The sequence below is a fragment of the Neopelma chrysocephalum genome, unplaced genomic scaffold, assembly GCF_003984885.1.
Source record: "Neopelma chrysocephalum unplaced genomic scaffold, ASM398488v2 Primary Assembly neopelma1_70, whole genome shotgun sequence".
Classification (NCBI taxonomy): Eukaryota; Metazoa; Chordata; class Aves; order Passeriformes; family Pipridae; genus Neopelma; species Neopelma chrysocephalum.
The window spans coordinates 5,420,088-5,444,100 of NW_020897730.1; the positions used below are offsets into that span (position 1 = coordinate 5,420,088).

Consider the following 24,013-nt stretch of genomic DNA (forward strand, 5'->3'; position numbering starts at 1 on the left):
CGCCCCGGGGGAGCGGGAGGAGGCGCCGGGGAGTTCCCGTTCGGGGCATTGTGGGAAGGCGCGATGCGGCCGGGCCTCACCTGGCGCGGGGCGGGGAGGGCGGAGGGAGCGCCCGGGAGCCACCCGGGCCGGGCCGGGGCCGCGCCGGCTCCCAGCCTGCGCTCCGCACCATGGTAAGTGTCCGACCCCACCGGCTCCAGCCGCCCTGCCCCGCCGCCCCCGCCTTCGCCCCCGGTGCTCCCCGGGGCCGCGGAGCCCTCGACGGGCGCGTTGTCAGGGCTCGGGGGAGGCCGGGCACACCCGGGCTGCCCCGCTTCCCTCAGCACCGGCTGCGCCGAGAGGCTGAAATGCCGTTTCCAAGCGGGTTTCCGCAAGGTTTGCACCTTTTTTTTTTTTTGAGGAAATGGAAGTTATATATTCTAGTTTCTGTTTTCCGACCCCCGGGGTGAGCTCGGGTCACGCCGACGGTGTTTCGTGGCCAACCAGGAAAACAAGGCTGTTACAGGGAGGTTTCATAAAGCCTTCCTGTAACTTGAGGAGCTGAGGTTCAAGTCGGCTCTAGTGCCCGGAGAAGGATCGAATGTGGTTTCAGATGGATCTCTGTCTTTTGGCTGACTGGTGCAGAGAGGGTCCGTGTTGGGCAGCGGGTTTTCCTATGACAGGATCACTGGGAAGAGCCTTTCCCCAGGGGTATTCCCTGGCACCAGGTAAGTGGAGAGCTTGGACAGCAGCCTTGCCTCCAGGTCGGGTGCCTTTGCTCCACTGCCTGGTCTCACAGGGGTTGTAGGAGTTTTGCTCCAGCTCTCCATCAAGTGTCGTGCCTGTGAGAGAGCGTGTGGGTCCGGGTGTGTCCGTCGCCCGTTGGTCACCGGGATGGGTGACCCGGACCCACGGCTGGGCAGTGGCAGCAGCAGCAGCGACTTGTGTGAGCTTGGAAAGGAGGGAGGCTCTTTGACTCTCCAGTGCTGTGCTTGGCGGGGGTTTGCTGGGATCAGTAAGGGTTTCTGTAGATAGTCTCTTATGCTAAGCGTGATGACCAATATCTTGAGAACAATGGCTGGATTTTTCCCAAGGAAGACTGCGGGCTCTCAAGCAGTGAGATGGTCAGTGATGCCTCTTAATGGAGAAGCCGTCTCACTGCTTGATAATTCAGACTTGTCTTGCACAGTTCGCCCATTGTGTGCACCTGTAATACCAGTTACTGGCAGTGCAGCCGAACAGGAGTCTCTCAACTCCTTCAGCAGAGGCCAAGTGCTGTTGTTTGTCTCTATCCTCAAAGGCAGAGCTATGTTTCTTCTCAGTAGTTTAGCCAGAATGCTAAATATGTGTTAGTCCACTGTATTTAGAAAGGTGTACCTGTCATTACGTATGCAAATAGAATATGCACAGTAATGAATTTACAGATGGCAATGCAATCTCCACACCTTAAGTCCCTATATAAATGTAATTTTTCTGGTTACACCCTAAGACAACCCTGCATATCCAATTCCCTCTAATAAAGCTAATGTAAACAACTGGAGTTCCTATTTTGCCCTTGAAGGTCAGTAAATATGGGAGCTGATTTCAGGGAAGCTGATCTCAGAACTCTCCTTGATGCATGTACTTTACAAATGCCAGTTTTCAAAGCACTCACGATGGTCCCAGGGGAGCTCTGCTCACAATAGTGCTGCTTATTGACAATTTGGAGACTGTCTGCTGTATTGGTGGTTAGAATTTTACACGGCTGAGTGTGCATTCTTACAATTAATTTTTTTTTTCTGAGGTCATAGTATGAACCCTTGCTGGTGTTGTTACATTAACTAGTGCTGTCAGCCTTACCCTATTCTCCTGTTGTAGATCCAGTGCTGATGAAAGGATTCTTTTGTCAGGGAACCCTTACTTAAAATTCCTCTGTCATCCGGTCTCCAGGAAGGAGTTGTTAACACTGGGTTACGAGTCAAGAAATAAGGGTTTGCTGGGTTACAAACCAAGAATATGACTTATTCAGGCTCAGAAGTGACAGACTTTCAACAGGTCCTTTAAACTCTCTGTGCATTGTTTCCTCCAGTTTGGACTGACAGAGTTATGCTTGCAACCTTTTTTCTGTGTTTTGAGAGCGGAATGGAAGGTGCCATGTAAATAGTACCATGTTTTAGCAAGAGGGTTGTTTCAATTGTTTGCTCTTGCAGATTTCCAGGGAAGTTTCAGGGGGAGAGTCTGTTTAGCAAAGCTGACTTCATATCTTACTGAGAAAGACAGCTTTTCTGCCTAGCTGCTACTTTGGGATATGTTTTTTAAAAAAGACTTTTTAGAAAAGACTAAATTCTACTCCCTGACATATGTGGGTGCAGCAGAGAAACATGTCACAAAGAATGGCCGTCTCAACAAAGTCAAAGAGTGGGGAGAGAGTACAGTGAAGAAAATTATTAGTGTCCCCAAGGACATGTTGCTGTAGTCTTTCGTGCCTGGAAGTGTTGCAACACCTTGATCCTACTGCTGCCTCAGTGTTATCAGTATTATTTTCGTGACAGTACATGGCTCTGCTTGCGAAGCTCTGAGTGCAGAATTGGTGCCTGCACAGTAAAGGCTCTGCTTCCCTCCTACCTGTGCTACTCATCAGTAAGGGGAGACAAATTAGTACTTGTGGGCACAATCTGAAACCCTGGAGAAAGATCAAAAGAATCCCATTGAGCACGGTGGCTCCAAAAATGTGTTTGGCCCAAATAGAAAAGGAGTTGACAAGCATTGATTCCACTTAGCAAGACATTTGATAAACAGTCACTGATCTAGAGGCTTGGATGGAAATATTAGTTGCTGTGACTGCAGCTGCTGATACCTTCCTAGTGTTTGGAAATGAACTCTCAGCTCTTCTGAATATCGACCTCACCAACGGTCTCAATGTTGTTAATTGTTAAAGTGAATCTGCAAAAGATGTTTTCATTGCTGCACAGAATTTACTATCTATAGTTCAAAGAATGACTGCTTATTTTCCACTTTTTACATTATTTTCCATTTTACAGCTGTGTATTGGCCTAACAAAGACAATGAACTTTGCCTCTAGGCATTTAGCTCTGAAGGACAAGAGGGACAGCAGATTAGAACAGATGAGAGGAGAGAAAATGACAAATAAATTATTCTTGTTGTTCAAGGCAGCATTGTACATGGAAAAAAAAGTCCATGTGGTATTTCTTTGTTAATTTTTCTTGTAGTGAACTTTAGTATGATAGTAGAAAATGGCAATGGAATGGCATCTTGTTTAGAAAGTCCTGAGTAGATGGACTTTTCTGCTTGGAAAGAGGTGATAGCAGGGGAAGTGATACAAATGCATGAAGTCATGAAAACTATAAAGATTGGTTGCTCCAAGAAGAATCAGAGTACATCCTGTGACATTTTTAGGCACTAAATGTATAATAAACAAAAGGGAATACTTTTTTATCCAGTGTAGGTGAATGTTTTTAATCCACTGCTGGGGGTGCTGTGGGTGTCCCAGTAGTTAGGCAGTTCATGGAGGGTGGGTTCACAGGTGGGTTGTCTGGATGCAGTTTCAATCCCTGAATCCTTAAACCTGTGATTCATGGAGATAGGACTACCAGAGTGATTCACACATGCCCTGTTTCTTATGCTGTCTCCTTCTGGAAGCTGCTTAGATCAGAGTACAGCTCAGGGGGTGATCCATAATCTGGCATTCAGTTACTCCGTGTAGAATACAGTTTTGTGGGATTTGCTAGGAAAAATGGGTTTTAGGGTTTTTCTCAGAGAATGTGTAATGTTGGACTTTCCAGTTTTGGATGTTCCTTCTCCAAGTGCTCGTGATCATTACAGATTGGCTGAGCTGTCCATGCAGGAATTGCGGTGCATACTTTGCTGTCTCTGGGTAATAGGCTCATTTCTGGAAAGCAAAATAAATGATTCTTTGGTTAACTATTATTGTTTTTAATATTTTCACTCACAAGTAAGGAAATTGTAGGCATGTCTCAGAGCCAGGAGTTACTAGGATGTGGAGTGCCTGGAGGGCATTGGAGAAAGCCATGACATCTGGGGTTGGCAAATGCAGGAAGAAGGCTGGAGGGGTAGTGGGCAGCTGGGTCTGTCATGAGGCAAGAAAATGCTACCAAGCATATGGACCATGCAAAATGTTTGCTGTTTTTCCATATCTTTAATTACTTAAAAAATCCCATGCTTTATAAACGATCTCACAAACCTTCTGAAGGCATCAGTTACCTGCAAGAGCAGCAAAGGGACAAAATGATGAAAGTACTGAGGAAACTAATGCAGATTGAGCTGCTCCTCCCTGAAATACTTGCAAGATTTTTGCTTCATCAGGCATTTCTGTGCACCAGTATTGGTCCTTCCAGTGGTGACTAAGTTAAAACAATACTGCTCCTGTAAAAACAATTCTGTCTGTATCACATGTGCTCAGCCACTAGTTACCATCCCTGCCCATTAATTCTCCTACTGTCCTATTCCTGCAGGCTGTCATCTGCATTTTCTTGGCTGCTTTGGCTGCATTCTTTCTTGAGTGGCCACCCCTGGACCTTTGCATTTCTGCAGGTGTTGCAATGTAGAGATAGAGTTGCAAGATCCAACCGTGCACAAATGGCATTTCATTTTGCAAGTAGGAATATAGCATGCAGAGGCATTGAGGTAGGATGGGAAAGTAAAATTTACGTTTGTGTTTGAAGGCAAGCTTGGCGTGCCTTTCTGGCCAGACATGTCTTTCTGGCCTGGTATGTCCTGGATGTGGGTTTCTTAATATCACAGGCGTAACCCCAGGTACTCTGCACACCAGTGGTTTTTTCTTCTCTGTCTTTCTGAGTTTATGTTGGATATCCATCTGTTGTCCTCTGTCTGGGAGGGCATTAAAATCCCTCTTCACTAGCCAGTAAATGCCTGTTGTTGCCTTGCTCCTTGCCCTTAGAGCTTGGAGACAGGTTTGCTCAGACACTTACAGTTCTCAATGGCTTGTTAACCAGTGCAGGAACTCTGTGGTCATCACCCTCTGCTTAGTGCCCTGTGGTGAATGCTGGGCACAAGCTGCAAAGGAATGAGAAATAGACTCACTTTTGTTTAAAGAAAATGAAGAACTTCACTGTCTTTTGCCTTTGTCTTGCAAGACTGTGCACTACAGGTGAACACATGAAGTGTTGGGTGAGTGCTGGTCTGCTCTGACCTCTGGAGAAGCCATGGGAAGGACTACAGGAAACTCTCACAACAGCCACTGGGTTATGGAGATGGGGAAGGGCCAGTACCTCAGGCATTTCCTTTCCTCCAAATCTCGTGACAAGACTTGGATGAATAGCAGAATGAATTTGTGTTCTGCTTTCTCAGTCTTGAGGCTAAATATGGGGCCAATGTTAAGCATTTTGTGAGATCTGGCCCTTCCTTCTGTAAACAGTGGTTGCATCTTTTATATTTATGCTCAGCTTAAATCCATGTTGTTTTTTTACTTTAATGAAAAAATGCCGTTTTAAAAGGGAAAATTGAGAATTTCTCTGTTGAAAATACCTGAATGAAATGCTTCAGCATTTAAAAGAAAATTATTCCTGTGCTCTTTCAGAGTAATTCACAAATGTGATCCAAACTCATGTGTATCTTTGGTCCTTTTGGAGCTCAGGTTTTCTGTGAACGTCTTTGTTGGGAGCTGTAGGAATGGGTGTGAGGCTCTGTTCCTGCTCCACCAGGCATGGGAATCCCCAGGCTGAAGCACTGTCTGTCAGCTGGCTGAGGAGCCAGGGAAACTTGTCACCTTCTGGGTGTGCCTGCCCTGTCCCACAGCAAAGCTTTTAACTTTGCTCCTTGAGAGGTCAGTCAAGGGAAAGGCCCTGCAGTGCCTTCACACAGCAGGGCTTTGCAAATACCTGATAAGGCGAACTGGAAATTAAACTAAAAGAGGCTGCACCTTTTACCAGAACCCATTGGATGAGATTTCAGCTCTGTTTCTTCACTAGCTGTTCAAGGAACAGACTGAAAAAATAGCTCCTTGTGACTGTGAAGTACACTGAGGTTATAGTGAATTAGGAGGAGCTCTGGTAGCTTGTTCAGCCTCTCCCTGATCTTCTCCTCTGTATAGTAACCTCATGAAGATTTTCACTGCCTCCCAGAAACATATAAGCAAATAAAAACAATTCTAAGAGCCCAGCCAGCCTAGGAGGCAGAAGAGATATGATTATCTGGTTAAAAATTGCTCTGAATGTCTTCAAATTGTGCTGGTTTCTGTGAGGTCAGCCAGCTGCCACCCCTGCCTCTCTCTGCCCCTGGGGGAGGCACTGAAGCTGGAGTGCCCTCTGTCTGGTTCTCACGGCTGTCCTGCTGTTCCTGGCCCGCTGTCCTATGGCAGAGCTTGAGGCAGGTTCTCTGCAAACTCCCGGCCTGGATCTGTTCTTGCTTATTGCCGGGAAACTGGAGTAACTCCACTTGCAGGAATAAAAAAAGCACTGATTTAAGAAAACCAAAAGTAACTTTCCTCTGTAAAAACTGGATGCCATTGCCTGCATCTACAGCTCAGGAGCTGTCTTGGAAAGCTGTGCTGTCTCTCCTCTGGAAATCCGGGGTTGCCGTTGGTGGGATGGCTGGCAGCCTGTGAGGAGGAGGAGGCACATGCTGTGCTGTAGGGAGGACACTGTTGAAGGAATGCCACCAATTTATGTGGAATGAGCCAAGGTTGGGAGGACTAAGATACAATGATAAGCAAGAGCAGAGCGGGAGGGAGCTCGTGGGGCACTCACGGGGCACTTATAAAGCTCCTTCAGCTTTGTTTTCTGATCCTTAGGTAGGGATCAGAAGTGAGGAGCTTCAGGATGTTTTTGGTTCAGAACTAGAGCTGAGCTATATTGTTTAGATTATAGTTCAATTTAACTCGAGGCTAACAAGAAGGTTGTTATTGTCTGGATTGATACCATATGTTATAAATATCCTTTAAGTGCTGGTGTGCTGGTCCATTTAAAGTCTTCAGTAATAAGAGTGACTTCTGCAACAGGAAAAAGCATAAAATCAATGTGTAACTATAGTCACGTGTACCTGTAATGATCTGGCACTGCTTTTATTGCATGGACTTCAGATGTATTGTTTAGGGGAAATTGCTCAGAAATGTTCCTAATGGAGATTAAGTGAGAAAGAATCCTGTGCCAGTTAGGCAGCAACATGGTGCTTCTGTGTTACTAGTTTTGTGCATGTTTTCTTTGTTCTTATTTGCTTACATCATGTGGGCTAAATGTATGTTTTAAATCTTAAAGCTGAGATCCAACAGTATTTAACAAACGTCTCTCAGCTGCTGTGAATGTTTTAGCAACAGAGTGAACAAGTAAGGAAATTAATATGTTTAATAAAGTAGTCTGTTTTGAATTTTACATATTTGCTTTAGAAGTGTCTAAAACCCCAGAGTGTGTATTAAAGGTCAGTAGCCAGATGGAGACTTCGTGCAACCGCAGAATACCAAAATACCTGTACTTGAGTGTGTTAGTATTCTGCCTCATCCTGATGTGGGTAGATTATTAGTAGGTCCATAGTTGTCAGTTCAGCACATCTCTCTCAATTCACCCTAAACACCTGACATTCCAAACCATCTCTGTGTTCACAGTATAGCTGTTCTTTTTTTTTTTTTTAAATTTCAGTATTTACTTTCCTTCTGCCAAAAAACAAACACTAAACAAAGTGAAAGCTAAAAGAAATCTTTTATTCTTCAAATGTTTTGGAGAAAAAAAAGTCACTTAATAGGTGGAATACTGTGAATGTTTATACTTTTTAAAATTTAATGAAAGCAGGTTTTGTTCAATTTCAGATGTGATGTAAAAATAAATACTTATAAAAAAATCTGGGCAGCTGTCTGTGCTGGGACATAAATTCTTTCATATCAGAGAAAAGAATGAAAAATAGCAAAAGATAAGTAGAATATGAACTCAACTAGACTAAAACAGTGCTAGAAGATCAAGCAGACTTCCAGGGAATCAAAATAAGTTAAAAGAGAACTTTATCATAAAAAGTAGTTTCCTCCACCAGGTACAGCTAGTCAGTCTGGTTTTCTCCAGGCTTCTGGCAGCAGCTGAAGGTGTGGCTTTTTCATCCCACTTCCCATTTTGTGAGGTCCAGGAATTTTCATCCATTAGCATGTCCTGTATCGCCTGTTGCCCTACAGAAAGTTTTTAAGGAAATCTTAAGTTTCCCCATTCTGCCAAGATGTTTTAGGATAGCGATTCCTAATTTGCAAATCTTAGTTACATGTGAATTTTAGGAATCTCTGTTTTACAAAGGTGGCTTTGGTTTTGGAGGGCTCTTAACTGAATTTGGAAGGGTTTCAGCTGGAGCAGAATGTACCCCCAGTGCTGCTGGAGTAACAGAGCTGCCTAGCCAAGCAAATCCTTGCCCAGAGAAGGATGCTTGCTATTTTTTCCACAGTCTTCCTCTTCTGCCTCCCCTCCCCTGAGGCTCCTTGCAATCTTCCTGTTCCCCCCAAGGACCTGGAGCAGCCAGATGCCACAGAACAGGTTTGAAACCGGTCAGCAAATGTAGTGCAGGTTGAATTATGGGAGGAGCAGAAGCATTTCTGGGGCACATTCTTTTCACAGTGGGGTGAATTAGAGCCTCACTGCACGCCCCTGGAGTTCACTTTGCAGGAAGAAATGTGGCATCTTTTACATGTTTACACCATTGGACAGTAAACTGGACAAATGACCCCTGTCTTCCCATGGAGTCATCTTTATTTGCTCTCCCTATGGGTGGTTTGTTGTGTATGTAATAGAGTACAGGCTGGAGCCCTTTAGACAGTTGTGCTAAATGTTGCAGTACAGATTAGGTTAAATTTAAAAACCTCTGTAAAAGCACAAATGATCCGAGTTTGAAACCAGTGAGCCAACTGTAATGTGTTTGATCAGTCTGGAGTGTGTAATGGCCAAACACTGGGGAAGGCTGCACCAAAGGGGACCTCCAGTCCTGGCAGAGAACAGTCCAGAAGTGAAGCTTGGGTGAGCTGCTTATCACATCATGACAGCCCATTAGCTAAAGGAAGGAAAGGTCTCCCAAGGAAGGTGGAAAGAAATCACAGTGTGTGTTAGTTTTACATATTTCTCTTCTATTTGCTGTTCATAAGCATGCAAACCTGTAGTTTGCATTTTTTGTGTCTGTTCCGTTTACTGGTAAATTATTTAAATGATTTTTTTGTAGCCCTGAAACTAAGGGTGTTAGTTTTTATCCCAGTACAGCTTTGTAGATCTCAATAAAAGAGAAGGCCCCATAACTTCCCAATCTGTCATGTAACTTAAAGCAGCAGTTGATTCAGAGGTGCATGAGAACATAAGAGTTCAAGTTTAGAAATCTGGTTTAAATGCCGGATTTAAAAAAGAACAATCTTTTTTTTTCCAGTAGCCTACAAATAGAAAGTGGAGTCATTTAGGCTACTTAGTGACGTTTACGGAGGTCATTTTGCACAGTGCTGTAGGTGGTTGGGTCTGATTCAGTAAAACAAACTAATAAAATTACTCTCAGCTCCCAGACCAAAGCTTGTCTCCACAGACTCCACATGTGAAGGCAGCTGATGCTCTCGTAGGAACTGTACTCCTCATCCCAACCCACTCAGTCTCGGACCTAAAAATTCCCTCTGGCATCGCCCCTGGATCTGGTGCTTGTTAGTCACAGCCAGCACCCCCGTAGGATGGTAGGAAAGGGAACCAAGCACCCTGCTTCTGAGGTATTTTGCTTGTAGCAAGTCATTTGCCTTTGTTTTCCTCTGGAGTTAGAACTTTTAATGATAAGTAAAACATTGCAATATAATCTACCTCTATTTGTAGTTTGGCTGCTGGAAACCAATGAAAAATTCCTTAATCAACATCCACCTTGTCATTAACACTTTAGGAAAGCAAATATGATTTCACAATCAAGGAGCAAGGAACAGATGAGCTGTTAGATCTGTGTTTGTGCAGTACTTCAACATTTCCAGGTTTATTGATGCATCAGAATCTTTCCAGTGGGATGTAATGAACAGAGCCATGAGAGTGAGGAATGTGTTGTGTCGTGTCAGTGTGACTGGGCAGAGAAAGCTGAACTGAATGAAACGGATGCTTATGCTTACAGGAATGAAGCTATTTAACCTCTTGAGAATGTAATATTGTTACAACTCCTAGAGAGTTAACCCAGATTGAAGGAGTTTTAGAATTTAGAAAAAGGAAAAAGAACCAAAAGAGGAGAAAACCCCCCCACAATATTTTCTCTTCCAAGCATCTGCAGCTTTGTAATGTGTTGTTTTGTTACAGTAATTCTCAGCTGGGCAGTCATATGTACCTTGTTATTGTGCAGACTGTAAAATTAGAATTGTACTACAGTAGAGGCTCTACCTATTTTCTAGCTGCATATATTTCTGTAAAAATTACCATACGAGGTACGCAGTTATATTCCACATATGAAACAGTGTGATTTTGGAGCTTGCGTACGAATCTTGATGCATTTAGGAGCATTAATAGATATTTTCTGATTGCAAAGAATGTTGCCCCTGCTCATGAAAGTGGTGGTGAGACATCAACTGCATCCTTAGAAGAAACAATAAAGTTCTCAAAGCAGTTTTAAGTGAAGAGCATCGCACTTTGCTATGGGTAAAGCATAACATCCTGAAGTAACTAATCAGCAAAAAATAATGGTAATATTCACAGTGATTCCCTGGTTTGTTGGTATTTATTTAACCTTTTAGAGGCACAAGGTTGCTCTCCTGGAGATATGTATGTATTACTTGCAGGCACTCAGATTTAAGGTCTGTTGGGTCCAACAGCTGAGCCTAAACCAGAATATCCTTTCATTTTCTTTCCCTATTAAAGCACTGCAGGCAAATACATTTCTTCCTGAGGATGTCTCAAATCTCACAGTCTTATGCTGAACATGCTGTCAGCTTTTGAAAGGGATTCATTGACTAATTCCCTGGCATTTTCAGTCAAAACTGATCATCCTCTCCTATCTGATGATTCACCATATTTTTAGAAATTTGTTTATCAAATAGCTGCTACCTGTACCTGATGGCTTTTAAAAGGACTCCTGCTGACCTGCTGCTCTTATCTGTAAAACCTGTGCTCAGCTTTTCAAAACATATTCATCTTTACAAGGGCTTTGGAGTTAATGTGCTGTGCAACCAGCAAAATAGCCTTTCATTCATCCAGCTCCTCTCAGTGGACAAGTGTAAGGACAGTAAGTGCTGTCCCTACATGTACTGGGAGGGGGTGACCCTGGCAGCTGGAATACTACCATGTCAAACCCAGTTGATAATATAAACAGAGAAAGGCAGAAACACGGTGCTTTGCTCTTCACTGTAATCAGGGTGTGTGTACTGCCAGCAGTATAGTTGTTTTTATTTGCAAGCTCGTCTGGAGAGTATTATAGGACTCAACACAAGGCAGCTACAAAATCCTTGTAATTTTATCAAGCACATTAGACTAATGATGGCGAGAGCCTTTTTTCCAGCAGTAGATGCTGCCACAGACACATAAATAAAACAGTCCTCCTTTCCCTAAAACAATCCTATATTTGAAGTCTTTCTCAATATAGTCAGAACTCTTATCTTTGGATTACTCAACAACTATGCAACTCAATAGCGAGAGAATGGTTCTGAATTATGAATGAATGCTTTGTTTAAAATCCAGTAGCTTTTTCTTTTTTTTCTATTTTGCAGAAGCTTCTCTGGTGCACTTCTCTGCTCAGACCTTACCAGAGCGTGGAGTGATTTTATCTTTACAGAAATTTGCATTGTAATCTTGATAGTGATTGTGAACATTAACTTTATAATCCTCACTGGGGAAATGGAGTGATGAAGTATAGGTACAGCAATAACCTGGAATAGAAACCAAGAAGCAGAAGGGAGTAGGGTGGAAGGGTGAGATTAGGCTAATGAGAACGGGGTTGTCGTAAGGGATCTCCCAGATCTTGTGTTGGGACTTTGCAATGATTGGGAGCAAGTGAGGAAAGCAAGGCTCCTGTGCTTCTCCCTGGTCCTCCTGGGATCCAGGGAAGCCATCAGTCACTGCACAGACAAGCAGCAGTGTACCTGTCATCGTGCACATGGGTGTGACCACAGTTAGACATCCTTCCTGCACATCCCCGGCCTCCAGGCATTGGTACTGATGAGAACAGCAATGGGGGTGCCTGTCAAGAACAGGGCAGTTCACGTCTTCAGCCATTGAAAACGTCTCTATCCCCCCTAGGTGGGTTTGTGGAGTTTTTTTCCATTTAGCAGAGGATGTTCTGTTGAGAAGGATGTCCTCCTCAAATAGATGCCCTGCATTCTTAACACCATTTCTGCGCTCTGAGTAAATGGCTTATTGTACTGCTCACATACAGTAGGGTCAGTTATTTTAACCTGCTAATTTATACAAATTCACATTTGTATAAATGTGAATTGATACTTTTCTCCCAAAGCCCCACTGGCATTTAAAAGCTGGCTCTTGTGTATTTCAGTAATACTGCTTATGAATCAAACCCTGTAAAATTGTGACTAACTTTAAACTGGAGATTTTAGAACAGTGTAGATATTATACTTTATTTAATATAATATATCCCTGCTCAATGAGGTCTGTCCATCATCACAACTGTCTGTGTTTCACAGTCTGCTGATTTCTTTAGTAAAACTAGTCAAGCCTCCTTTCCAAAGTTCTTCTGCCCCTTATTGCCTCTTCTAGGAACCTGCTGCTTTGTTTGTGAGCTGAAATATCAGAATTGTTAGTGATTATGATTACTGTCTCGGTATTCATATTTCTAGTCTTCTGCCACACTGATCTTGATTTCCCTAGCCCTGTTGTGGATAAGTCTTTATTCCCTTCACTGAGGTATTTGATCTTGCTGGGGGAGGGGGTGGTGCCCTCTTCTCACCACTGCAAAGTGGTGATGCTCCTCCTGTTCCCCAGGGCAGAGACAGAAAAGGAAACAAAGCTACTGTTTGCACAAGGTAAGGAAGAATGGGTAGGAGAGGATGCAAAGGGTTTGGCCTAGGGAAGAGGTCCCACAGGGAGGGGAGGGTTTGGCCTGGGGAAGAAGCAGGAGGGAGGAGGGATCTTTCCCATGCTCAGCCTCCCGTGGACCTTACTGACACCATGTCCAAACGTCACACCAAGACTGGAGATGCGTGGCCAAGACTCAAGATTTCTGGCAACCGTCAGAGGACTGTTCTTCTCTGGCCATGGCCCTGGTGTTAACCATGTTGCTTTGTTTACTCTAGATACACTTTATACTGCTGTTCAGTCGGCAGGGGAAGTTAAGGCTTCAGAAATGGTACACGACGCTACCTGATAAAGAGAAGAAAAAGATCATTCGAGAAATTGTTCAGATTATTTTGTCTCGCAATCAAAAAACAAGTAGTTTTGTTGACTGGAAAGACCTCAAGCTTGTTTACAAAAGGTGTGAGTAATTTTATAAGAATGTATAATTATTATTCATATGAATAACACATGCTAGAAGAAAAGAGTAAAGGCTCACTTCAAGAAAAGCAGCAAACAACACTCTTAGTGCTAGGCTCAGTTAGGAGCCTGCCATCTAACTGTGTATAACAATGCAGTGTCCCTGGACAAACCAGCAGGGTAAATTGTGGGGTGCAAAATACTTGTACAATTTGTCAAATGAGAAAAATGGGAGTAGTCTAATAAGTATTGGTGGTTAGAAAGCTCTAGACTTCACTGTGCCTTCTGATTCAACAAGGTAGCCTGCTGAGATGTGTGCTGGGCTTTATCAGGCTCTTTGGGGGGTTGCAAGAATTGTTCTGAGGTACTTCCAACATTTTGCCAAATTTTGTCTTTGAAATATTTGTTGCTCTGGGAAGTGTTAATTCCCATTTCCTTTTCCAGAGAAATCACTGGTCCCCGGTTACACGATACCTGACATTTACTCCCTGTTCGTTCTTCTAAAGTTGTAGCAAACAAAAGTAGCCTTAAGGTATAGCTGCACAAATTAAGCAACATCTCCCGTTTAGCAAAAATTGAGTTCCATGCAGTGAAAGGAGGGATATAAACATCTGATCAGCTGCTGTGAGCCAGCCACAGCACCAGCGAACTGAGGTAGATTGTTCTTGCATCATAGGTTGGTTTAAACATAAAAGTTTTGCTGCAAGTTAGTTGTGAAGGTTGTTTGGTCTAAGCAGTTTCATGCATTCTGGCCCTGTGTAAAACACTGTCATTTGATAGCCAGCAGGCTTACTGAGATGTGACTCCTTTCACCTTTATTTTTGGCTTTTTTAATTAGGAGGAGTAGCTTGTCCTGCAGTTTAATTAACCCCACTTACTATAGTGCTATTACAGCAGGTGAGAGAGACCTAAAAGTACTACTGATTTATTGTTTATTTTATCCCAACCAGTGTTGGAGGTATCCCACTTTACCAAGGGTGGAGTTTGTTGGTCTAACTAAAATAATCATTTGTTTAAATTCTCTGATCTTTGAAAGTGTTCTCTGAGACACTATAAGAATGAAAGACAATGTTTATTTTAGAGACTAGATAGGAATTAACTGTCATACGAGTAACTACTAAGAGACGAGCAGAGCACTGAGGTCCCAGCTGTTCACTCTCATGTTTTTGCCTCTCTTTCCCCAGGTATGCCAGTTTGTATTTCTGCTGTGCAATAGAAGACCAGGATAATGAGCTCCTGACACTAGAGGTTGTTCATCGATATGTAGAGCTCCTGGACAAATACTTTGGAAATGTAGGTTTCACTTTCTCCCATGAACTCATTCCTGTCTGTCTGATAAACAAAGCTATGTGAAGCTCATTTACTTCACATTTCCATCTGCAGTACTTGCCCTGCAGGCTTTCTCAATCCAGAGTGAAATTCATTATTAGAGTAATTCATAAAATAGTGCTGAAACAATCATAAGATTGTTTTTCCATCCTTTCTCCCCCCCCCCCCCAAATTAATCTTGATGCTTAGTATGTCTGTCTTGGAATAGAATTTGAAGAGAAAGCTTGAGGAAAATTACTTTTAAAAAAACCTTGGGTAAAAGTACTTTAATTCTCCCTCCTGATGTCTTCAGATATACTGATTTTGTTTATTTCATAATACTGCGTAACACTTAAGGACACAGAACGAGGAAAAAGATAAACTGGGTGTGTTTTTAAAGAAAAGACCTGAAGAAGGTCCAAGTAAGTCTTTTAGTAAGTCTTTGAAGACTACAAGGGACCCATCTTTTCTAGGAATATTTTTGAAACTATCCTGGCTACCTTAATTCATCTCATTTCAGTCAGTGTGCCATGACTCGTATCTGTACCGCCTCAAAACACAAAAGCGGTTGGTGGCTGTCACTAGGCAGGGAATTTGTCTTGCTCAGTGAAACCCATATTGCAAGGGCTATGTAGGACCTGTGATAAGGTTAGTAGGCTAGGAAGTCTGCTTTGTTCTCTGAGAGCCAGTATGGATTTAATAATAAGAGGAATGTCTTTGCTGTAAGTCTGTTTATGTGAAGAGGCTTCAACATTACATAATATGCAGTTTCTTTCTTCACCCTGCTACCTGCCACAAGAGTGCATATGTTGAGTATATTTGATTAATCCAACAACTTCTGACCCAGGAGTGCTTATAATGTTGTAAAAGTGGTTTAAATGTGGTGTGTCCTTTTGTTCTGGCAGGTGTGTGAGCTGGATATTATCTTTAATTTTGAAAAAGCTTATTTTATTCTTGATGAGTTTATAATTGGTGGAGAAGTACAAGAAACTTCAAAGAAGACCGCAGTGAAAGCCATAGAAGACTGTGACATGTTGCAGGAGGTAAGGCAGAGGAAGACAAAAGGCAAACACATCATCTTCCTACATCTTCCTTGTTTGACAGGAGCTGAAAACACAGCTAAGCACTTCTGGTAGTTAATTATCCAAGTGTGTCTTGCATTCAGTTTCAACAGCTACAACGGTGCAGTTACATAAGCTTTCAGTTCAACCCTCTTGGAATCATCTGGAGACTGTATAAATGGCTGTTGCTCTCTTGCAGTTTAACTGCTAGAATTTCACAGATAGTGTATTAAGAAATAGTTTAAGACGCATCGAAGGTATTTCTATAATATAAGATCGTATTTTAAGATTATATTATATGTATATATAAATACGGAAAAATCTCTTGTGTTTCACTAATACATTGGAAAAAGATGACGTACTATTAACATTTAAAATTGGAAAGAGTATGTGCTGGCAAACTCCACTTCCATTCAGAAGCACCTGTGTAGTTCTGCCAGCACAGATATGTAACCTTTATTCAGAACTCTGCAGGAATTCTCTGTAACTGGTGTCGTTGTGCCAGGAATGGCAAAAGCAGTTGCATGGGATGGATTTACTTCATTTTTAACTCGATAGTGAAGGATCCATCCTAATTCTGAAGGAAGCAGCGCATGGGTAGAACTAGCTCAGGACACACTGTGTGAGTTGAGCAGCTTTTCCCAGTGGTCTGTCATGTGCCCGTGGAACTCAGCCAGCTGTGTACAGAGGCCACTCGGCACGATGAGTTTAGCCACAGCTGTGGTATATCATGATTTGAGGACCAGATTCTCATGTAACCACTCTGTTACATGTTTTTAAAGCAGAATTATTCCTACATTTTAATTAATCTGATCTAATTCCATGCAAAATTACAACTGTCCTCAAGGAGGACAAGAGCTTTTCTATGAATATAACTGTACCACTCCATAATGCATCAGTTGTTTCCTCTTTTTTTTTTTCCTAGACAGTGGAAGAATACATGAACAAGCCTGCATTTTAATGTTAAACTACCTGGAGAGAAAACTGCTGTATGCACCTCTACAATGCACTTCCTGAAATTGCTTCCCAAAGTGCCAGATTCTCAGAGAAATACCAAAAAACAATAACTGAAGGGGTTTGTTTGTATAATGGTGAAGATGAAGGTCAGCTAATGTAGCAGAGGGTTTAACAGTTCTGTACTTTGCATTACTCTGCATATGAGTTTCCCAGAGTTGTTATTACCCTGGGTGTAGTTTTCTCTTCTCCTTGCTGGACTGAACTCTTGTTTTTTACCATGTCTTTTAGCTACAGATTTTGTACTGTAATGCTACTCTGACAGTACTTTGAAGAGATATTTTTACTAGTTTTGGTTCACTGCTGACTGTATGACTCTACTTTTGTACAAATGTCCATTATTTTGAATGTAATGATTATTCTGCTCTAATAATAATTTTTTTTCTAAAAGCCAAATTGTTGTGGGCCCTGATTTCATAAGCTTTTTGTGACAAGATTAACCCATTTAGCATAAGAAGAAATGTGCATCTCTTTGGGCCAGCCCATTTCTTTCACGATCTTCCCTCTCTTTTCTGCTCTAGTCTGCTAATAAGACTGTTCCAACTGCTACTGGAGTGCACTCCATGCCTCCATTTGATCTGGAAGACTGTTCTGACTGGAGGTAGGCTTCTCCTAAGGTTTAATGAATCATTTCTGCTGCTGCATGTGGATGGCCTGCTTCTGTCTTCCTCCTCATTTTCCTATCCCCTTCCTAGATCCCCTGGACCTGTGCAAAGGCTCCAAACTTTGGAAGTGTGCAGCTTGAGAGCAGGAGATAACCTGAAGAGGAAAAAATTAGTCTTTGGGATTTTAGCGTGAAGATAATCTCATATATCATTTGGTATCCACCAAAACCCATATTTCCCTTTAAAATTTTCCAGTCTCAAATTCACACACCTATTGGGATGATCAGCTTTCAAGTAGTTGAACGTGGCCCATTTTTGTGAAGATTGGACAATTAAATCAGTCTTTTATAACTTTGCAAGCTGCAAAAAGGGTAAAATAGAGAGAAGAGTCAGCTGGGTTGTGTCCCTTACTGTGTCTTAAAACATTGTAGCTGTGTGTGTATGGAGCCGAGTGTGTTAACATAACTGTCTTTCAGAGTAATTTGGACCCTGTAAACTGATTGAACTGGCTTCCTTGGAGAGATAATTTCCTCCTTTAAAAGAATTCAAAGCTCAGGGAAATTCTCTTTATCTTAGCCCATAACTCACAGCTAGATGTTTTGCCTCTGTCAAATCATGAAATTATCCTGTACAAAAATTAGGCAAGTTATCAGACAAATATGCCAGAATGATCCAAGCACTGATTCACATTTCCAGTCAAGATACATTTCCTTGATTTCTAATCTTTAAATGTCCTGCATGCTTACTCTAATTTTTTCATTGCTCCTTCTTTCCTAGTCTGTATTTTCCCAGGAAGGGGTACAGAGGTTGTTTTGAGGGTGGGGGCACTTTGACATAACACAACAACTGTGGTGATTGTCGGCCCCCTCTTCTGCCTGTGCTTCCTGGTCTGTTAGAAAAACTGTGACAAGCTGCTTCATAGCATCATGTTGCTCTTTTTATAATTACTTTATCCATCTGTTTTCTCTGCATTGATGTCAAAGGCATACTTTGAGCATTGAAAAAATAGTGAAATTGCTGAAGGGGTTTTAATAGCTCTGAAGACATCCAATTTAATAGTAAATTAATGAAATTGTATGAGTTGTATATTATTTTCTCATGGTTTGAAATGAAGTTTTTAAAAGTAGAGTGTTTAATAGATTAAGAATCCACTTCAGAATGTACAAAGAGACTCCTTCTGCTCTTTATAAGTGACTTCTCTTCAGTGAAATCATCAGTAATTTGATTTGCTTTTACTCCTTTTTGGAGCCATGCTGTGATTCTCTGACTCTTGAAACTGTCATGTTGCTTCAATTCTGGATTATATCAAAATAAGATTTTCAAAAAATTTCTTGGTATGAATAAGGATATCATAAACCTGTCTTTTCAGTCATTCTAAGGAGAGCTAGAAGACTTCTTTCCCTGTAATTTCAAATGAAGGAGAATTCCTTATGGAAAAAAATAATAGACTAGCTAGGGGTACTTATACCAGCCATATCAGTATAGCATCTGAAATGAACAGTGTTGCCAAACTGATGTATCCAGTGTCAATTTGAGAAGTGTGAAGGAATTAGTATGGTTTCCTTGCTTAGTGCAAAAATTCATTGGAATACGGTGTGCTTGTTGTGCCACCTGCCTTTGTACTGCAAAATTGAATGGAAAGTATATGTCAAGTACTCTAAAGAACTGCTAAATTATGTTCATGCTCTAAGAAACATCTACAGTTTCCTGTTGCCTATAGGTGGGCTACACAAAGCAGGCAGGTGAGCATTAATTAATGTGAGTTTTGCAAGTGTCAGCCTGCATGTATTGCATATTTAAAAACAGATTGGTTTGAAACATAAAACTTGTATTTATACTTTTCACAATCTTCAGTGAGAAAGGGATCACTCACCTGAATGGTTTTGTAATGGTATTCAGCTCAACCCAACTTTCCCAAAGGGAAAAAGCCCAAATGAAACCCTGTTATTGTCGGGTTACCCTTAGGTCACTGTCAGAAAGCCTGTGTCTCCATCTCTGTGGAACTCCATTGCTACCAACAGGACTCTGCATAGATCAGTGCACTGTGGAGCAGAGCTCATCATTGATGTCTCTCTTGTTATCTTAGTTCCTTGATTTTTCTTAGAGCAGGAGATGCATGTATCTTTGCACATAATTGACAGAGCTGGGGAGCATTGCCCATTTCATTTATATTTGCTCTTTTCAACTTGCCTGACTATATTAGGCAATGCTCAGTGTAAAGTTTTTGAGATGACTTTATGAAATTATTATTCAAAAAAGTATTAGCAGATTCCTTAACAGTTTTCCCCATTTCATCTCATCTTTTGCAGTTACCTAAACTCTCACCTTGCTGACAAGCCTCAAGTACTTATGTCCTAGTTTGCAAAATCGTGTTTACTAAAATAACCATGAATGACGGTCATGTTGCTAGCCTAGATTCCCTTCCTTGCTTTTGCCAGCTGCATCTAACAAAAAGCTGCTTGATTTTCGTACGGGCATCTCTGCCTGGAGGATTCTTCTTGTGATCTTACTACTCACCAGCTGGGACAGAGCTGGTTCTCTGTCTGCTACTGTTAACAACTCATGAGTTGTGACATCTTTGAACATAGGATGGCAATAACAAAGAGAGAGGCAGATATTAGACTGGGGTAAAAATAAGTGTAATAATGTCAAAAGGAATATTAAAAATATGACAGATCATCATGAGTGAGAGGCAAGAGTGGCAGGATCTCACAGGATTCATTTTTATAATTTTTGTTTTCTTTTTTCATTATGAATTTCTGAGTGTAATGGCTCATTAAAAGGTGTCAACTCTTACAAATAACTGTAGGAAAAATTGACATTTAGGTTACCCCTCATCAGCCTTTGTTTAACAAAGAGCCACTGAAAGGGAATCTTCAACACCTTCTCCTCACTGCTCCTGTGAAGCCCCGCTGTGCTTTCAGAAACTCAGGTGGGAAACTTACAGTAAAGTTTGGATGTGATTCTGTGTCTGAATTTTCACTGGGCAGAATAATGCTGTACTTATAAAAGGATGAGTTACCATTTTTTCCTTTATTTTACAGTCCTTTGAATAGATAACACATTTTTCTATCCTCTGCTTAGCACTGTGCTGTATAGGAGTAATACAGCATGCAGGACTGGTACATTAGGTGTCAGGAGGGACTGGTTTATAAGGATAGATTACAAGAGTCTAACAGTGTGAGTGGGGCTTTCAAAGATACCCAGAGACGTTCAGTTAACAGTCCCCTCAAAATAACAGTTCATATAGAGAGAGAACTCCCATCCCTGCCTGTCCATGACGTTCTGCTCCACTGAAAATGTGTTTGAAAATATTTCTGTCAGCACAGCTCCTGTGTGAGGGGGATTTTGCTCTCACCCTGCATAAGATGACTAAACCCAAAGGTCTCAGTTCTGCAGTTAATCCCTATGGTGGGGTTTTCATTAACTTTATCCAGTGTCTTTATGAGCATGGAGTCTGCATCATCATCTTGCATCATTGTATTTTCAATTTAGATGGCTGCCAGAACTTGTGAGCTCAGACCAGGTAACAGCATCCTTCTGGGGGAGTCGATGACATTCCTACAGAATTCAGTAGCCTGCATGTTCCTTGGCAAGGTCACCGTACAAATAAAATACAGCTGTTGATTTAAATGTCTGTTAGGATATTTCAGGGATTTTTTTTTCATGAAGATAGCTGGTCTAGGTTAAAGTATAGTAGTGAAAGCTTAGTGTTCGTAGCAGAAATAACAGGTTGTGCTCCAAGAGAGTTAATGTTTGCTGTCATGGAAACCTGTTGCCTTGGAACATGACTAATGAGACGCAGGCTAAGGGAAAGGAAGAACCTATTCTTCAAATTATTGTTTAGCAAAGCCTAAGCAAGACCAGCAGTATATATTATCATGAATTCTAGTTATCTCAAATTCTGTTATCTAGCTCACTTAACTTTATCTTTTTATTTACTCATTCAACAGCTCTTGTAACCACATGTTTTTATGCAGAGAAAATAATTAAGAGCTAATCCTTCGGCTGTCTAGAAATAAATAGCATCTTATTTGCATTCCTCTTTCCCAGTACACTACAAAATTTGTTCAACTTTTGTGGAAGGGACACACTGAAAACAAACTTGTAGCTGGTCTGGAATGCCCCCCAGTAAGGCAGGGGACAGTAGCAGTTTGGCTGAGGACTTCTGCCTTTGATTGTAGCTGTAGGTTTCAAAGACAGTCCAGGAATATGAGGTCAGGAACATTTCTGTGTACTTACCCATATGGAAAAATCTGGTTACCCCTGTGTATCAGTGTGGTAAAACTGCTACTCTCTAATGCTGAAAGGAAACTTGGTGGGGGGAACAATCAGAAGGTATTTTAAAGTTGACTTCAGCATTCTGTCATCTCCTTTTAAAATTGCCACTGAGAATTTTCCTCTCTTCTGGAGTTCCTACTCCAAACCCAGTATGTGTCATTACACACCAGGCTCTGCAATGGAGAATAAGAGTGCTGATGTTTTTTCCTGCAGAGGGGAATTTGGTGTATCTGTTGTGAAAAACAATGCTGAATGTAGAATCCCCAGTTACACAGGGTGACAAATTCATTAGAGTTTGCTGAGGGTTTCAGCTGCTCTCTGAACCAGGATCTTGCATGAATAAATTGTCAGCAGCTTTAAGTCTCCCTGCCTTGTGGAGATCACGCTTCAGGGTTCTTCTGCAAGCTCACAGTGAGGAGTCAGCCTTAGCTGAGCTGAGCCAACAACGACAAGTCACAGAGGAACATCTCCACAGAAGTTTCAGGTGAAAGAATCTGTTCTTTTTTATTTCTCGAGAGGGCTTGGGACGTGGTCCTAGAAGAGTATTATGCTGGATAACAGCTCTGAAAGCACAACATGACGATGTGGCAAGAAGGAAATATTCTGGGAAAAACAACAAAGAGTTGGCTGGGTTTGTAAGCTGACAGCTGCATTTGGGATGAAGGAGGGTTTTTTCTGGTCTCTTTTGTCAGGGACAAGGTGGTCCTTCTCTGTTCTCAGAGGGAAAACTGCCTTGGGTAATCAGTTCTTGTTTGGCAAGGGCTGATACAGAGTTGGCAATGACAAGAATGTTCTGCTGGCAAAGAGGTACTGTAGAGGGCAATGAAATATCATACATTATTTTTAAATATGATAAAACATTGATTCATTCTGGTTGGGTTAATATGAGGAAACAGCAACATTTAGCATGACCGTTCTGTGAATGATGATGAAAATAATCAATATGCCAAAAAAGTTGTGTTGTGATGTATACTCCAGCATTTATGTTTAAGTCTGGCACAAAAGTGGAAAGACTGGGACCTCAAGAAGTCTTGTTCATCCTTCAGTCCCAGGCAGGATCAGCTGCATTTAAATCGTATCTGAGTGATGTTTTTCTAACAAATTCAAATCAGCCTGTGCTGGTAAATCCAAAACATTCTTGGACAGTCTGCCCCAAAACTAAACCCCCCTCTCAGTTGAAATGCTGTTCTTAATGCCAGCTCCTTTCCTGTGAGATAAGCCCAGTAATACTTGTGATATCAAGCACAGATATAGAAAAACCTCTATTACATTTCCCTGTGCAGCAGCCCTTTAAGGGGTTCTCTGTTTTGCTGTCCAACCCCCAGGTAATGTTCAGGAACAGTGAAGTACAAGGCTGGCTGTGCTTTCACTATGGAGTACTAAGTGGTTTTAACCTTGATTCTGTTGTGTGAACCATTTCACTTGTGGCTGATGAGTAGCTGGTCTGAAAATTTAAATAGCCAACTAAATTGATGAAAATCAGAAGCACAATTCCTTTCTCTTTCTCCTGTTTTCTTACACTCTGTAACTTCTTAAAACAGCTGTGCATGAGGCCTGGATTCAGCTTTGGGGTGTCCTCTGTTACAAACATGTAAGAAAGCTCAGACTGCTTTAATGGGGTACCTGCATTTTTGAGGTTTAAATTAACCCCTCTCCCTGGCTGGCTCAGCACCAGGGAAACAGCTATTTCTTTTCAGATGCAGGAAAAGGGGAGCTCTTTTCACTGTTACCACTCTGGAGTCATGCTTTAAGATAAAATTAATGAGAAATAAAGCTTGTATAAATTTTAATAGGTTCTGGCTGTGGGTGTGAGATTCCTGCACATAATTTTCCAGCTGGAAAGCAGCAGAAGAGCTCACCTCTGACAGGGAGGGCTCTTCTGGAGGGCAGGAAACTTAGAATATGAAGCAGGGTGTGGTTTGAAGCCAAGGTAAACAGTGAAGAGAGGCATTGCAAAAGGGATGATTTCTGCCTTGTGTGGCTTCTCTGGGGCACTGGGGCACAGCTGGGCACAGCCTGGCGCCTGCAGAGGGGAGGGAGAGGAGCTGTGTTTGCAATTCTGTGCCTCTTCTGAAGGCAGGGTGCACAGCCTGCAACAGACCCTAAAAACACAGGGTGCCTGGCAGGCCTGGGCAGAGGTCACCTGTGCTCATCCCTCATCCCTGAGCTCCCTCTCTGCCCTGCCAGGCCTTGCCGAGCACCCCACTGAGCATCCCACTGAATTCCCAGGAAGAGCCACGCTTTTAGGTCTAGCTTGCTGTGGCTTTTGCTTGGCAGTGAGGGCTGAGCTAGAGCTCAGACCTGCATTTTAATACAACATGGCTGTGCTCCATGTAAGACCCTGCTTCAAAAAAATATATCAGCTTAAAATGCTTTTACTCTAAATTGTGTTTTGCTGCATGGGAAG

At 42.1% G+C, this 24,013-nt stretch overlaps 1 protein-coding gene across 3 annotated transcripts; it reads left to right on the plus strand.

The window, feature by feature from the left end:
* Nucleotides 1-23,980, plus strand: AP1S3 (adaptor related protein complex 1 subunit sigma 3). 3 transcript variants are annotated; one of them, XR_003534699.1, is made up of 6 exons: nucleotides 86-173; nucleotides 13,160-13,338; nucleotides 14,522-14,630; nucleotides 15,551-15,688; nucleotides 16,632-16,967; nucleotides 23,970-23,980. XR_003534699.1 is itself a non-coding variant. In XM_027686010.1 (5 exons), the coding sequence occupies exons 1-5, from the start codon at nucleotides 171-173 to the stop codon at nucleotides 16,665-16,667; spliced, it is 465 nt and encodes a 154-aa protein (XP_027541811.1). In that variant the 5' UTR covers nucleotides 1-170; the 3' UTR covers nucleotides 16,668-17,116. The 3 variants fall into 3 exon arrangements, 2 of the variants coding, with proteins under 2 accessions (XP_027541811.1, XP_027541813.1); XM_027686010.1 differs by lacking the exon at nucleotides 23,970-23,980 and having other exon boundaries at nucleotides 1-173; nucleotides 16,632-17,116; XM_027686012.1 differs by lacking the exons at nucleotides 86-173; nucleotides 23,970-23,980 and adding an exon at nucleotides 12,988-13,060 and having other exon boundaries at nucleotides 13,158-13,338; nucleotides 16,632-17,116.
* Nucleotides 23,981-24,013: the final 33 nt, after the last annotated feature.

What these genes read in the sequence shown, in the direction of transcription:
- AP1S3 (XM_027686012.1), top strand. Translation starts at nt 13,003, where the DNA reads ATGCTCAGCCTCCCGTGGACCTTACTGACACCATGTCCAAACGTCACA. An exon ending in TGGACAAATACTTTGGAAAT is followed by an intron (nt 14,631 to 15,550) that starts GTAGGTTTCACT and finishes TTGTTCTGGCAG; the next exon opens with GTGTGTGAGCTGGATATTAT. An exon ending in ACTGTGACATGTTGCAGGAG is followed by an intron (nt 15,689 to 16,631) that starts GTAAGGCAGAGG and finishes TTTTTTTCCTAG; the next exon opens with ACAGTGGAAGAATACATGAA.